Consider the following 15,688-nt stretch of genomic DNA (forward strand, 5'->3'; position numbering starts at 1 on the left):
CCCAGCACACAAGTATTACTTCAAAAATTAGGAGGCATCAATGGCAATGCTTAAAGAACTATTATCACATATCCTGGTCTCTTGCACGGCAAGCACCACAGAATCTCACCCTGTAATTTCTTTCATCAAGCTGCAATTGCCACATACCCACCTCTCATCAGAAGAAATCAACATGTCTCCTTCCCCTTCCATCTCCATTTTAATGCCCTCCTTAGTATCATCAGCAAAAAGAGCAGCACAAAGATTGCAATCTGTTCATATTTACGCTGTCATGATCCTTTATTATAGGTACAGATGAACCTGAGGGAGCATCCAATGAGAAGGTGATGCCCTCTGTTGTCACACAGGGGAAGGAACACTTGACTCTCTTTGGGGAAACAAGAGCCAAAAGGGAAAGTCTCCCAGTCTTCAGAAAGGCATAAAATTGGATAATAAATGGGAGTGATGCTGAAAAGACCGAAGTGTGCAGAAAAACTGCAAGAGAGATAAAGAGTGACAGACAGCATAAACAATCAACAAGGCAGATGCTTTTCCCTTCAGAGCCCTCATTTGAATTCCTTCTTGTGCACTTCGGGAATCTGAGCCAATTCTCTATATCAGGCAAACACAAGGAGGAGTGTTTCTGGCCCAGGACCCCAGACACTGATAATTCCGCACCTCCTCATTACATCTCCCTTTGGTTAATGGTGCAGAATTTCCCCATTTACAACAGAAACCAAGTGCATCTAGACTGATGCAGAGGCCAATCAGGCTCTGATCAAGCCTGGGACAGTTGTTGAAAACTCATGGCTGCAAACAGATCCAAGCTACAGCACACCAGTTCTGAAAACTGATTACAGTATTCTAAGGGAACCATTTGATCTCAGTGGGAAGAACTTACAGATGTTGTAAAAAGGGATGATGGTGATCATCTCTTGCCCCAGCTAGTACTGCAATCGTCTAGAAGTTTCCCACAATGAGTGACTGCATAAGTTACAATATTTTCTATGTCCAGTTTATATTATTCATGAGTTGATTTCAGAAAATAAGGCACACAGGATGCTTTAATAAGGCACACAGTCTTTCCTTTATATACTCTCCATAATTCCTCCCCTGCCCCATTCGAATGGTAAGAAGCCTAGCTCCACCCTCAGGGCTAACTACAGCCACATGATTTGGAGGGGGGGGGGAATCACAGAGAATATATGAACGGAGACTGACTACACATCCGTCCATCCAGGAGGAGTTTTGCCAGAACTGGAACAGGCAAGCTCAAGAACAGCAACAGTTCCTTGCTCTCAAGCTTGGGAAGTTTCCTAAACTATGCCAATAGCTCAGGGACTCTCCCTTCCCCTGGATCCTAAAAAATCAGCATTGGGAAACAAAGTGCGTTGGGAAACCGAATGTGCAGCGGCAGTAAAGAAGGTCAATTCTATGCTGGGGATCATTAGAAAAGGTATTGAGAACAAAACGGCTTGGGGGTGCAAGGGGTGCAGACCGCACCAGGTGACATCAAAATGACTTGTTCAGCCAGCTGGTTGGTCTGGAGCGCCAAGGCAGGTGGCTGGCCTGCAAACATGGCCCGGTTCTCATGAGAGGTCAGGGCTGGAGAAAGACTGGAAAGGGGCAGGGCCATGGGTGTGATACCTCTGGGTGACACCAACACTAGTGACACCACTGATGCCAACCTTTGTTGCCTCTTACTCCACTGCTGATGTAATATACTTCATTCTTATCTCATAACTGAACCATCAGTGGCAGGGAGACACAGACTGCCCCTGTTGGCAAGGGTTAGCTATATAGGTAACAAAGAAACTTTTTGGCTGCGTGAATTAAGCTGCAGCTGTGAGAACTCTATATGCATGTAAATCTTAATTATCTGGTATTTGTTTAACATTCAAAAAAGTATCAAGTAAGATACTCATTTTCATTCATTTGAAATGAAAGGCAACCTCCCTCCTCCTTCAATAAGGACACTGAAGACACCGCTTTTAATATATTCCCTGTTTTCTTTTCTTCTTTATTTGTTTAACTTACTGCAATTAGCAACAATTCATTCCAGCCCCAAGTGTTCTGTTTCCAATGGGTGCCAACTGCAGGCAAATATTGATATCACTCCACAAAGAGCATACTGTCACCAGCACAAACAGACTGGCATTCTGTGCATGGGTTCAGAAGGAAATGAAGAGCTCTGCAATATCCATGAGCTTTAATGTTTGAGGCAAGCCCCAGGAATTTCTGAGTTCAATGAGCTCTGATACATTCAACTCTCTTACACATTTGTAAATTACTAAAAGAACGAAGTTATAAAACAAGTTTGACATGCTCATTGCTTATCTTGCCCCAATCTTGGTTTAGATTTAATCATGAATAAAGCACAAAAGGGGGGGGGAACCATGGCGGGAGAGCAGGGGGTGTTTAATTGTTTGTCCTCACCATGGTTTTGATCCAGACCTCACAAATCTCCTTATGCCATTTCTTAATGAAAATAAAACTTCTATCAGATTTCAATAGACTTTTTCATTTAAAATTGGTATGGGGGGGGTATATGATTGGGATCAAAGCCATGTCAAAGCAAACTACTAAGTCTCCCCTACCCACTGTGGTTTCTCCCCGTTTTGCACTTTATGGTTTCACTCTGTTTCACCTACCCACCCAAGAGGGTTATAGCTCACAGATCTCAATGGATGTGCAACAAGCAGGCCACTCACCTTACATGCCTCTCTTCTTGCATATGGGAGTATCTGAGGCAACCCTAGGCAGAAGCCAAAGAACATCCAGGAACAGGGTGTCCGCTGCGTTAGTACTGAAATAACTATTAACGGGAGGCGATGCATCTTAGCTATGTCCCAACAATTCCCATGGGACAGATCCACGTTTACTTTCAAATCTTACTTCCTTTCAGTTCCACCTCTTCCTTAAATTACATGTTATTTTTGGTATATTTTTAATTTCAATCATCTGATTTTTCAGCCCTGCTTTCTTCAATGGAATGGATCTGTCTTTCCTTGATCTCCTCTCTCTCAACAATTTTTTTTTTATTTAGCTCCATGTGCCCTTCTTCTATGCTTCCTTCAATTTCTGCTCTTTCCTTCATCTATTCCACCTCGTAAGTCCTTTTCCCTGAGATTAGAACCTGTTCTCTGGCAGCTTTCCAGTTCTCAGCACATCCTGTTCTGCCTCTAGGGCCTGCAGCAAGTTTTCCCCCAAGCCAGACTTATTTATTTAACTATGTAAACTGCTTTGTGAACTACTCTTGTTGGAAAGTGGTATATAAATATTTATATAAAAATATAAATTTTTTTACAACAACAACAGTTCCTGCCTTCACTGTAACCCAGGGTTTTTCAAACAGGGGCATCACGACGCCCTAGCCTGAGGGCGCTGGCCTCTTTCCCCTTAAGGGGTGGGGGCAGCGAGGTGGTAGGGAGGAGGCAGAGACACAATCCCCAGGATTGCGCCACTCAGGGGGCCGCAGGGGCTTGGCTGGACTTACCAGAGCCTCCTGCAGCCTCCCAGGGGTGCGGGGAGCCCTGTGCGACCATCTGCAGGGCTCCCTGAAGCTTCAAGAGTGAAAGTAGAGCAATCGTGCTCCACTTCTGGTTTTGTGGAGGCAGGGCATGATCACTCCACTTTCGCTTTCAAAGCCTCGGGGGGGGCCCTGCAGAAGGTCATGCAGGGCTTCCTACACCTTCGAGAGGCTGCAGGAGGCTCTGGTAAGTATAGCCAAGCCCCTGCAGGCCCCTGAGTGACGCAAACCTGGGTCGCTGCCTTCCCCCCGCTGCCTCCCCCCCAACCCCCACAAGAACTCAGAGCGGTTTTCAAACTCCCTGAGAGTTTGAAATCCACTACTGTAACCTTCTACTGCTAATAGCTTCATACACCGGGAGCAGGAATATTTGTGAACATTCTGTGACATCACAGACCGGGGAAGTCAGTTTATGCTGATTCAAATCAATATAGCTTTGCTTAGCTTTGTCTGCATGGACCAACAATGGATCTCCAGAGTTTCAAAGTGTCTCTACCCTACCTGGCCATATCTGGAGATGTCAGGAATTGAGACTAAGACTTTGTGCAAGCAATACATGAGGAATACCACTGAATCTTTAGTTAATTACTATACAGACATCAGCTAGCTGCATGTCATATGGCCAAACCAAGTTTGCCTGGTTTTGCTAAAAATAATTTATGGATCAGAAGTCAATTTTAAGCCCAGAGCTATTGGCATCAGGCAAGTCTGTATTCATCTACAATACCAGATTTCACACCATTTTCGATGCCACTGTTACTGATGAACTTCTAATTACAAATTTTAGAATGTTCCCACTTTGCACAATGATATGATTAAATGCGTTCTGTCTTAACTTCTCAATAAAACTCAGTACAGAGACAAAGGAGACGGCAGACAGAACTAGAAAAGCAACATAAATTAATCGCACATTCTAGCCTGAAATGGCATTTGTCACTTTGCGACACGTCCAATAATTAAGAAACAGAAAGAGACAGAGCAGAAATTTGATGAATAAGAATAGAGATGCATAAACCACCCGAGGGAGAAAGAGCTAAGTAATATAGCAAGACCACAGTAAATTGAGATTTTCAAGAAGAAGAGATGACAAGACAGACCAACAAATGCACAAAGACCTAGTTTTAAAGGTCATTATAAAGACAATAAAGAAAAGTAAGAAGGACCGAAAACAAAAGGTGACAGGCAAGAGTATACATTCCATGGAGAATAAGGACACATAATAAGCTACATTTTGAAACTGCCAGTCAAATTAATATTAAAGTCAAATATCTTTACAGTCTTCTATTTGAAAGTATAAAAAAACAACACAATGAGAAGTGAATTCCTTTGTAAGCAGTGCATAAAGTGTTATCAGTCCTGTTTGGCTGGTAAGGAGGTTTTTTTCTTGGAAGAATGAATGGATGCAAATTGCAATTCAATGGTTTGCATAAAGATTTGGCAGTAAAGATTTGGCATAGGTAGATGCCGGCTAATATTTAAAGTCCCCCAAAATGACTCCACCCCTAGACTAACGCAGAACATAAAATCAATAAAACTATTTCAATATTTGCATTTAATTGTATTTCAATCAACCTACCATCATTCTAAGAAAGCGAGCTAAATATACAAAGTTCAGCTTGCTAAAGAACTATATACAACGGCCCAATCCAATAGTTACCTGCTGCCATCTTTGCACCTCCTCTGCTGGCACTGAGTGCTAAAAAGTAGTCAGCCCCAGTCTAAAAGGTCTCCAGCAGTGTGATACTCAGCACACTGCCAGGGACACTGGCAAGAAAGCCAGAGCCTTCCTGCCAGTGCCAGTGGATGATCCTGGTAAGATGGCAGGAGAGAGCAAAATAAGGTGGCAACAGGGATGGAGCAGCTCAGAATGGGTCTGGTTTGGCAGCAGCAGCAGCTGCCGACTCCTAATCCCCTTCCCAGTCCTGATCCCTGGATGTGGGTCCACAAAGACCTTTGCCAGTTATTAGCGTAGCTCTGAGTAGATGCCCCCCCAGTGCTCTGCAGAAGCTTACCCCCAGTATGGGAATGATTGTTCCCTTACCCAGAGGAGGGTGCAAACTCAAGGTGCAACCCTTTACACACCGAATTGAACACAACGGGACTTGTGTCTGAGGAGCCATTCATACGACTGCCCTGTCATTTATCTCAATAACAGTCAATAACATGAGGTTCAGAATATATCTGATGTTGCTTTGCTAGAGACATAGCTAAAAAAAAAGGTACGAAAGTGCACCATCTCCATCTCATCATCTGTCAAAAGAAAATTCATTTTTTCCCCTGCAAATTGGACCGATGCTTTTTCCCCCCCTAAACATTAGCAGTCTGTGGCCTGGTGCTGTCAGATCTGGAAGCAGCTTCCCGATGTGTGCACTGCCAAAGAAGATACGCCAAAGGCTGCCTTCAGGTCATAATCTCACACTTGGTTGTCAACATACCTGAATGAAGATGTATTCATCCTGGACAACAAGTGAGCTTGTGTCAATAGAGCGTAAAAAAGGTCCACTTCTGGTAGTCTCTGAACATTCTTGAATCCTACAGGTTATATAATGAGCATCTGCAACGGGAACAGACATGAGTGTGAGAAAATGTTCTTCCATAGACTACGGAAAGCAAAGAAGGCTCAAACCAGAGATTCTAAGAACATAAGAACAGCCCCACTGGATCAGGCCATAGGCCCATCTAGTCCAGCTTCCTGTATCTCACAGCGGCCCACCAAATGCCCCAGGGAGCACACCAGATAACAAGAGACCTCATCCTGGTGCCCTCCCTTGCATCTGGCATTCTGACATAACCCATTTCTAAAATCAGGAGGTTGCGCATACACATCACGGCTTGTACCCCATAATGGATTTTTCCTCCAGAAACTTGTCCAATCCCCTTTTAAAGGCGTCCAGGCCAGACGCCAGCACCACATCCTGTGGCAAGGAGTTCCACAGACCGACCACACGCTGAGTAAAGAAGTATTTTCTTTTGTCTGTCCTAACCCGCCCAACACTCAACTTTAGTGGATGTCCCCTGGTTCTGGTAATATGTGAGAGTGTAAAGAGCATCTCCCTATCCACTCTGTCCATCCCCTGCATAATTTTGTATGTCTCAATCATGTATGTCTCTTTTCTAGGCTGAAGAGGCCCAAACGCCGTAGCCTTTCCTCATAAGGAAGGTGCCCTAGCCCCGTAATCATCTTAGTCGCTCTCTTTTGCACCTTTTCCATTTCCACTATGTCTTTTTTGCGATGCGGCGACCAGAACTGAACACAATACTCCAGGTGTGGCCTTACCATAGATTTATACAACGGCATTATAGTACTAGCCGTTTTGTTCTCAATACCCTTCCTAATGATCCCAAGCATAGAACTGGCCTTCTTCACTGCCGCCGCACATTGGGTCGACACTTTCATCGACCTGTCCACCACCACCCCAAGATCTCTCTCGTGATCTGTCACAGACAGCTCAGAACCCATCAGCCTATATCTAAAGTTTTGATTTTTTGCCCCAATGTGCATGACTTTACACTTACTGACATTGAAGCGCATCTGCCATTTTGCTGCCATTCTGCCAGTCTGGAGAGATCCTTCTGGAGCTCCTCACAATCACTTCTGGTCTTCACCACTCGGGGGATTCTGCCTCATGATGGCCAACCCTGACCTCAGAACCTTGTGTTCAGAACTAGGGATGCCTCCCTGATGAACTGTGAGCATTGCCACAAGAAGATGTTTCTCTGTGATGGCTTCCTAGTTTATTCCCAAGGGGGTGTCAGAGCTTGACCAGGGCACACACTGGCTGAGGGCCCACACACATCAGAGGATCTAGCCCTGAACCTTCAGTACTATAGGCAGTGTCCAACGTGTCATCAGTGAGCAGTGGCGTTGCTAGGGGGGTGCAGGTCGCACCGGGTAACGCGCACAGGGGTGTGTGACATGCACAGGGGATGACGCGCTAAAATCGCGATGGTTGGGAGTGTCATGTTATATACCGTTGGATGCAGAATTTTCAGCTGAATGCAATGCAAAAAACCAGAGTGAAATATCTCCTTTCTATCAAACATTAAGGCCAAAAAACTGGAAAACAAAAAATGCATGGAGCCCTATGGAAAGTGAAACTGAGCCGTATAGCGCATTTACTCGTGTGTAGGTGAATTTGCCTTGGTCTGTTGGAAAGGGCAGGCTGACAGGAATCCAACAATACCAGAATGGTCCTGATCCAATGAATGCAGCCCAAAAAATGCAACAAATGCTCCAGAAGGCAGCCCCCACCCCCTACTAAAAAGGATCAAAACAGAGGCTTCAGCTGATAAGGTGAATTTTTTTTTTCAACTTGCAAAGCCAGGTTGATCCTGACAGTGATCTGGTTTAAACAGAAGATCTTAAATTGAACTGGGCACCGGGTAGGGCTGAAAACCTTACTGATTTGGGGGGAGGGGTATTGCAGGCAGACTACAGAGGAAATTACACATACACATAAGACCTTTATTGGCATAGATAATGGAAATACGAAACAACAACCAAACATTAAACATTCAAAACACACACACAATAAAATAAAACACTCGTAATCATCCAATACCCCCTCCCCCATTCACCATAATATAGCGGAAGACCCAGAATTCCGTCCTGCCAGGATCCCAGAAACAAAGTTGGCAACCTTGTCAAAAGAGTCAGTTTCCACTATGGAAAGAAGAGTTTGTAATTTAAATGAGTCCTCCCAGCCCTGCATTTTGTTCAGCAGTGGAGCCAGATAGATCTTACGAAGGGTATCATGGAGTGGGCAGTAAAAAAATATATGATGTAATGTCTCCACACAATTCTTGTCACAGGTACAACTTCTTTCTGAGTAGGGAATGCCACTAAACCTGCCCGATAGCAGAGCTGATGGAAAGGCATTGCATCTCGCAAGGGAGAATGCTCTGCGAGCCTGTGGGCACTGCAGATGATAAAGGAAAGAAGCCAGCTTCCCAAAGCTGACTGGGATGTGCAGATGGAGAGGGGAGCAAATGGTATTAGCTGCACAGAGTAGCTCTTGACACTCAATATCAAGCAATCTTTCCTTGATAGTCCTGTAGGCTTCGCTTAAACCAATCATACCCAGGCTTGCTGTGTCTAGTCCTATCGATTTAAGCTTGGTGAGTAAATCTGCAACCTCCACAGGCAGTACTGAATCAGCCAGAAGCTGGTACATTAGCCCATATGGGGCAGCACTGAAGAGGATTGCAAGCCAAAATTTTACTGATCTCAGCCAAGCCAATGTTTTGAGTCTAATAAAACCCACTTCAAGACACAGGACAGGGTATGGAACACATCTGGGAAAACCCAACATCCTGCACAGGAAGGGGGCCTGTATGTTCTCAGTTGAATGATTCAGGGCCTTATGCTAGATTGGACAGCCATAAAGAACTTGTGAAAGTACCTTAGCCTTGAATACCTCTAAAGTAGCCGGGACATATCTGTTACCCTGGCTAAAAAAAAACCGGGAAATTGCAAGGGATGAGATTTTTGATGCATTTAGGACTGCATTACGATGAGAAACCCACGAATGCTTATAGTGGAAATTAATGCCTAAATATCTGAATGTCTTTACCTGTTCCATTTTGTTGCCCATAAATGACCAATTAAATGGTTTCCAACTGTTGGCAAACACCATGATTTTAGATTTAGAGTAGTTAATCTGTAAGTTGTTGGATGTAAAATACTCTATAGATTGATTAAGTAGACGTTTTAAGCCAATTCTTGTTCGAGAAATAAGAGCCGCATCATCCGCATACAATAATAGCGGCACTGGATGGGACCCAAGTATCGGGCAGTGACTATCCACTGTCTTCAAGGCTGGGGCTAAATCATTCAGGAACAGGTTAAATAGCATGGGAGCCAAAATGCATCCCTGCTTAACCCCTTTGTTTATAGCAATGGGGTGTGTGAGGCTACCACTCCTGGTATATCTAACTTTACATGATGTGTTAGAATATAAGATCTTAATTAACATCAATAGTCTTTTATCAATCCCCATGCTGGCTAATTTAGACCAAAGAAGATCTCTGTCAATGGAATCAAATGCAGCTCTTAGATCAAGGAAAGCCATGTAGAGTCTTGCCTTGGCTTTCTTAATCTGTTTATAGACTAGGTGAGATAAAATTAAACAGTTATCCATTGTTGATTTGCCCCAACAAAATCCTGATTGCTCAGGACCTAGGATATCCTTGGAGTTGGTCCAGGTAAAAAAATTATTATTTAGGTATTTTGCATAAATTTTGCCTATTACAGAGAGCAAGCTGATAGGCCGGTAATTCGCAGGGAGCTTAGGGTCACCCTTTCTAAAAACTGGGATGATTGTTGCCGAGATCCAATCTTTGGGAACTAAGCCAGTCCTATCGATCGATGTGAAGAGAGGTGCAAGCAAGTGAGCCCACCACTCAGGGTCACATTTTAAAAGTTCAGGAGGTATTAGATCCGGTCCGGCAGCTTTCCCTGATTTCAATTGATCTATTATCTGTATGATCTCCATGGGCATCACAGGGGGCCAGGTAGGTAGATCAGATGAATTGAAGTCGGGTTGGGTATCTGGGGATTTGCACTTATCAAAAAATAGTTCTGAAAAATGTTTAATCCATACAGAAGAAGAGATTACAACTGGGTCATCCATTTTGGAGCTAAGAGAGCCTGATATCACGGCCCAAAATTGTTTGTTATTTTTTTGCTGTATTGCTTGCAACAACTTAATCCATTGAGCATGGGTGTACTTCTGCTTTTTATCTACCAGTAAGGCATTAAATTGTTTTTTGTAGAAAAAATATTTAACCACCTCACATGGAGCGTTAGACTTTCTGAAGGCCAAATAAGTTGCTCTGATCAATGCCTTGAGGTCTCTGCATTCTTTATCAAACCAGTCCTTTTTATCGGATACACCATGTACAGTGCTCCGCTTAGGGTTGGAACCCAGGGTCATAAGGATGTGGTCAATTAGGCATTCAAATGACTGGATTTGGGCAAAGGGGTCAGGCTCCTTCAAGATGGATGATAATGAGTCTATACTTGTTGATTCCCTAATTAACTGATGGAAATTTAGAGAAAGGGTGTTGTTCACTATGATTTTGCTGCTACTCTCTGTGTTTACTTCAACCCCTGGGTGTGCTGGTGTTCTCCCCGAGTGTAGATCAAGCACCAGGGTTAAAGGGAAGTGATCACTAATAGTAAGATCCCCAATGTCAAACTCTTTCACATGTGGTTTCAAAGACATGGACGCGAGAGCATAATCTACGACGCTTGACCCACAGGGGGACATGTATGTAAATTCACCAGCATTGGGGTACTCCTTTAGCCCATTAAGCCAGAGCAGATTAGAACTAACAGAAAATCTTGCAAGGGCCAAGCCATTAGCATTGTAGTGAGAATCCTTTGACCATCTATCTAACTTACAAAATGAGGGGAAAGAATCTTCTTCATCCACCATCCATGCTCTAGAATAGATTTGATTAGAGTTTCCAACCCTGGAATTCAGGTCGCCCAGCAAAACAACCTCAGCTAGAGGATGATTCCTCTTGAGGTCATCTATACCAGTCAAGAGGTCACTCCAGAGCTGGGATCTCTGAGAACTGTTAAGTATAGGGGGGATATAGACATTAATACATAATAAGTCAATAGCTTCACAGGATATCATTAAAGCTTGCATCTTACAACACCCTGAAGTTGTGACTAGGGAGCAAGGTTTAAGATGCTCTGCCACCAGTATGGCTAAACCTGCTGATGGACAACCACTAGAATTAGGTTTAATAGCAGGGAGCAAAAAAGCTTTATATCCATTAAGATGCAATTGGCCCTGGACCCATGTCTCTTGCAACATAATTACATCAAAAGTTTTAAGATAACTTAAAAAATCAGTGTCATTTTTCTTGCTCCTCCATCCTGCAATATTCCAGGAAAGGATTCTCAAAAAGGGAGAGACCAAGTCAGGAGAATGGTTGATCAGTCAAGCTTCATTCATGGGCAGGTTCTCAATTTCCAGGGGGGCATGGGACACACAGCTAGATGAGGCTAAGTTTGCCTCCATGGGTAACACAGAATCTCTTGAATTAGTAACATGTTCCCTGAGTGAAGTCATTTCTGAATCAGATTGATGACCCAAAGCTTGCTCTGGAAGAACCGTTCTGCCAGTCAGAGCTTGCTCTAACTTTATCCAGGCATTTTATTATGTTTGCTTGTTCCATCCTTGGAAGACTCTTGAAGGCATTTATAGCTCCTTCCACAATCTCATCTTCTTCTGGAGAAGGGGAGGGAGGCAAATTTTCTCCACCTGGTGGCTCCTGATGGATCTCAGCCTGAATGGGCAGCTTCCGAAGGGGGTCTGCTTCTAGAGATGATGCTTGAGGGTCTCGTGGAGATGAACTCTCCAAGGATGTAGAAGAACATTGGGTCAGAATAATGTTTGTTAGTTCCTGCCAAACCATCTCAATTTTTTTGACCATCTGTAACTGCTTTTGTTGAGGGAGAGCTCTGTATGCCTCCAGAGCCTCTCTGGTTAGTGTGTCCTCGTCTATATCCAGTTGAAGCAGCAGGTCCATGGACTGGGAGCTTGTATCACCACTGTGAGGGCTAGTATTCTGAGGAGACGTTGTAGTTTGTGAAGAAGCACTGGGCAAACACTGAGTGATATCACCAGTGTCCGAGATCTCTGAGCTGAACACAGAATTCCTCAGAAGATGGTTCCTGACACACACTGTGTATGAGGCAGGCAACTCATCCTGTATCTCTGTGGATGAGTTTGTGATCCTCACAGGGCAACTAGGAATGGCAGCATTGTCTCCATTGGGCAGTCTATTTCTGTGTGTGCACTGCTGACGTCCGAAGGTGCACATGCTTTGCAAAGAAGGTCATTTTGGACTACTGATGCAATTGGCTCCAAGGATACAGCAGCTTCAGTTGTACTCTGTCCGTTCAGAGACCCATGCAGGTCCTCTTGGGGTCTGAAGGTCTTCTTCCGTGATGGCAAATTTATTGGTACCTTGGGTGGAGGCTTGGGAACCAGCGATTAAGCCCGGGGGCTGCTGTTAGATGCTGGGCTCTTCCTTTTAGGCATTCCTTTCCCAGCTTTTGAGTGTTGGACATTAGGTGGGCTGTATGCATCCTTGGGTGCTTTGCCTTGTTGCACTGGGAGCGAGGCTTTTAACTTCAGTAATAGACTAGCAAAGCTGTCAGTGGCCGCTTTTAGATCAGAGACTGTTGACATAACATCCAAGTGTAATGAGGACCAAGGATCAGCTGTGTTTTCAGCAAGCTGATTACACTTATCACCTGACTGAGGGCTGGGCACCTGGCCAAAATTGGCCGGCCTTGGAACTGTAGAAGAGGCTGATAATGGAGGCTTCAAATGATTTCTCTGGAGTAGTGGAGTAGTATGTGTTTCACAAAACACCCGGTTTTGGAAAATATTGTATTTTTCGAGAATGTACTTCCTCTCATGAAGCAAGCGAGGAATCCTGTGAGTCTTGAATTTCAACAAGATGCGGGAACATTGTGGCATTTGGTGCCACCGAGGGAGCCTAATCAATTCAATTAAATCAATGTCGTGTACGTCGAGACGGAGTAGCCTGGATAGAGAGTCGAGTGCTCGTGGTTTATTTGTCCATTTCCCCCAGTTAAGGGGCGTGTGCCAGATCACTAACATCCGTTGGTTTTTCAGCAAATGACGGGCCGAGTTCACATGGGGTTCTGGGCTCACCCCTTCTACAGACAGGAGTGGGTTTCTTGGGTGTCTGAAGTGAGTGTCCAAATGCTGTGCAGGATGGGGGGGGTGAGAGAGGAGGGCTCTGGATATCCTTATGAAGCAAGTCCAGCTTTGATAAAACAGAGTTGAACTGCCGGCAGATGTATACAATCGTATTCCCCATTGTTATGGAATAATCTCCTAAAACAGTTAAAAACTGATTACTGGTAGCACTCTCCTCCTGTAGTGAGAGCTTGTCTTGTAGAGCAGGGAAATGTGGCGACTGTGAGTTATAGATATCTCCCAGCTGGGGGGAGGGGGGCAGTTGGTCTCCACAGCAATGTCTTGGACATCAAGGACAGAAAACTTATTAGAGGAGATAAAATTAGGCTCACTCACATGCTGCATCCAGGAGAGTTCATCCAGGCGTCTCTGTTTTGAGGACTTGCCGGGGGAGTTTCCATGTTCTGAATGGTTTCTCTGTCTCCTCTTTTTCCCCATGGTCTCTGCGTTTCAAGATTTGGAATAACCATCCACTGTAATCCACGCATAATTGTAAGCAAAAACAGGAGCTGCCTGTGCCTTTCGGTTCAGGGACAATTACTGAGACCTCCCAGAGAAGAAGTAAACCAGAGGTCCTATCTAGGGAAGGAAAAGAATGTAGAAACGATAGGAGCGGCCGGCAGAGATAACCTACTAGGCGGCCATTTTCTTCCCCCCAGAGGAAATTCACTTGGTGGAACAGGGCTGGCTTCTGCTTTATTTAATTATTTGTTTTACTTTAATTATCTATAATTAGTTTAATTTGCTTGATGATCTCACTTCCACTATGACATCACTTCTGGTGGGTCCTGGACTGTGGCTCCCAGTGCTAAAAGTTTGAGAACAGCTGCAATAGGGTGTTAGTAAGTTGACACCCTCGGGGGGGGGGATGTGACACTACTAGTGACCAAAATCACTAAAATCACAATTTGGAGGAATAATACCATCATGTTATATAGCAATCAATGCGTAATTTCATGCAGAATGTGTCCTATCTTTGTTCTATCAAAAGGTACATCCAAAAAACCAGTGGGGGTGGGGCAATTGTACATCACCACACCCACCGCCCAGGTGTTGCCCCGCCCACTGCATGGGGGGGTGATTTGCTGGCCTTCCGCACCAGGTGACACAAAACCTAGTGACGCCATTATCAGTGCGTAAGCAACAGGCCCAGTTTTAGCCAGATTTTGCCAATTTGGCTAAATAGGGCCCTGCATGAGGGGGGCACGCTGCAGGAGAGGGCAGGTTACTTGCAGCCTCAGCCAGCACTTTGCATGGAGGTAAGCCTCCAAGTCGAGGCTGGCACAGCAAGCAGAGCTTCCATGCAGCCCATCTGTCTCCAGTTGACTGGGCCAAAAACGTCCCCTTCGAAGCAGTTGGCAGTGATGTCATCACGTCGCCACCATCTACTTCTGAATGCTGCACTTCTCATGGGGTACGATCAGCCCCAGGTGATCTGCTGCCTGTGCCAGTAAGTAGGGGGGGAGAAGGCAAAGCCACTCAGCATTGGGTTCCGCTGCTACTATGGTCCACCCTGGTAGGTGAGGGATGCTTGGAGGCTCCAGCGATTTGATGCTGGCACTGCTCATTCCTCTCTCCTCTAGAAAGTGATTATTCTTCCTACTTCTAGAACTAAGGGAATCTTCTCAGCCAATCAGCACACTTGGCCACCAGTGACCCACCCCAAACTGTCCCCACTGCCAACTTATGAGCAATGGTGGAGGATGGCAGAGGTTCAGCAGGCCTCTTTCACCTGCACACAGCCTCTAGACATTTGTGCTGTCACTCCATCAGTCTGGGACTTATAGTGGCAGATTGTAAGATCCACCACTGTTAAGTCCCTGATACAGTTGGGCCATTAGTCTCTCACTTAATTCCACCCATTGATATACTGAGCTAAATGGATCAAGGATCTATCTAGCTGAGAATAAGGCAGAATGTGTTCATGAAAAAAATACATTTGAATTTCTGGGTACCTACACAGTTGAAAAAAGAAAAAAACTGTCTTCAAATCTCAACACACCTGTCTCATTAATCTTGAAAAAACTTTGTTGGAGCTTTACACACACACACACACACACACACACACACACAATACACACACACACAATACACACACACACAATACTGTTACATCATAAGCTCTCAACATGTTCATAGCCTAAAAACTGCTCGTTTTGCTTACTGTTTGCAGAAGACACATTCCATATAAGCAAATATTCTTGCAACACTCGCATTGCACATATTTAAGAGTGTACAAAATTCTTGTACAGAAATTCATTCTGTAATCTACTAACTTCATAAGGAATCCAGACTTCATTCTTATCTGTCCCCTCTGGTCTGTCAGACTGCCTATGCAACACATGACCATAACAACTACCTAATAATCAGGTGATTTTCTTTCTTGAACTTGGAGCCCAATCCTATCCTGACCCCCTGCTGATGCAGC

The 15,688-nt window shown here is 44.6% G+C and overlaps 1 protein-coding gene across 1 annotated transcript in view; it reads right to left on the reverse strand.

The window, feature by feature from the left end:
• The window catches only part of LOC136645227 (VPS10 domain-containing receptor SorCS3-like), a 554,262-nt gene that overhangs the window by 158,861 nt on the left and 379,713 nt on the right, over positions 1-15,688 (reverse strand). Inside the window, exon 7 of the mRNA XM_066621465.1 lies at positions 5,944-6,062. Coding sequence (XP_066477562.1) covers positions 5,944-6,062 — 119 coding nt within the window. The remainder of the gene's footprint in view (positions 1-5,943; positions 6,063-15,688) is intronic.

Source organism: Tiliqua scincoides, chromosome 3 (assembly GCF_035046505.1).
Source record: "Tiliqua scincoides isolate rTilSci1 chromosome 3, rTilSci1.hap2, whole genome shotgun sequence".
NCBI lineage: Eukaryota > Metazoa > Chordata > Lepidosauria > Squamata > Scincidae > Tiliqua > Tiliqua scincoides.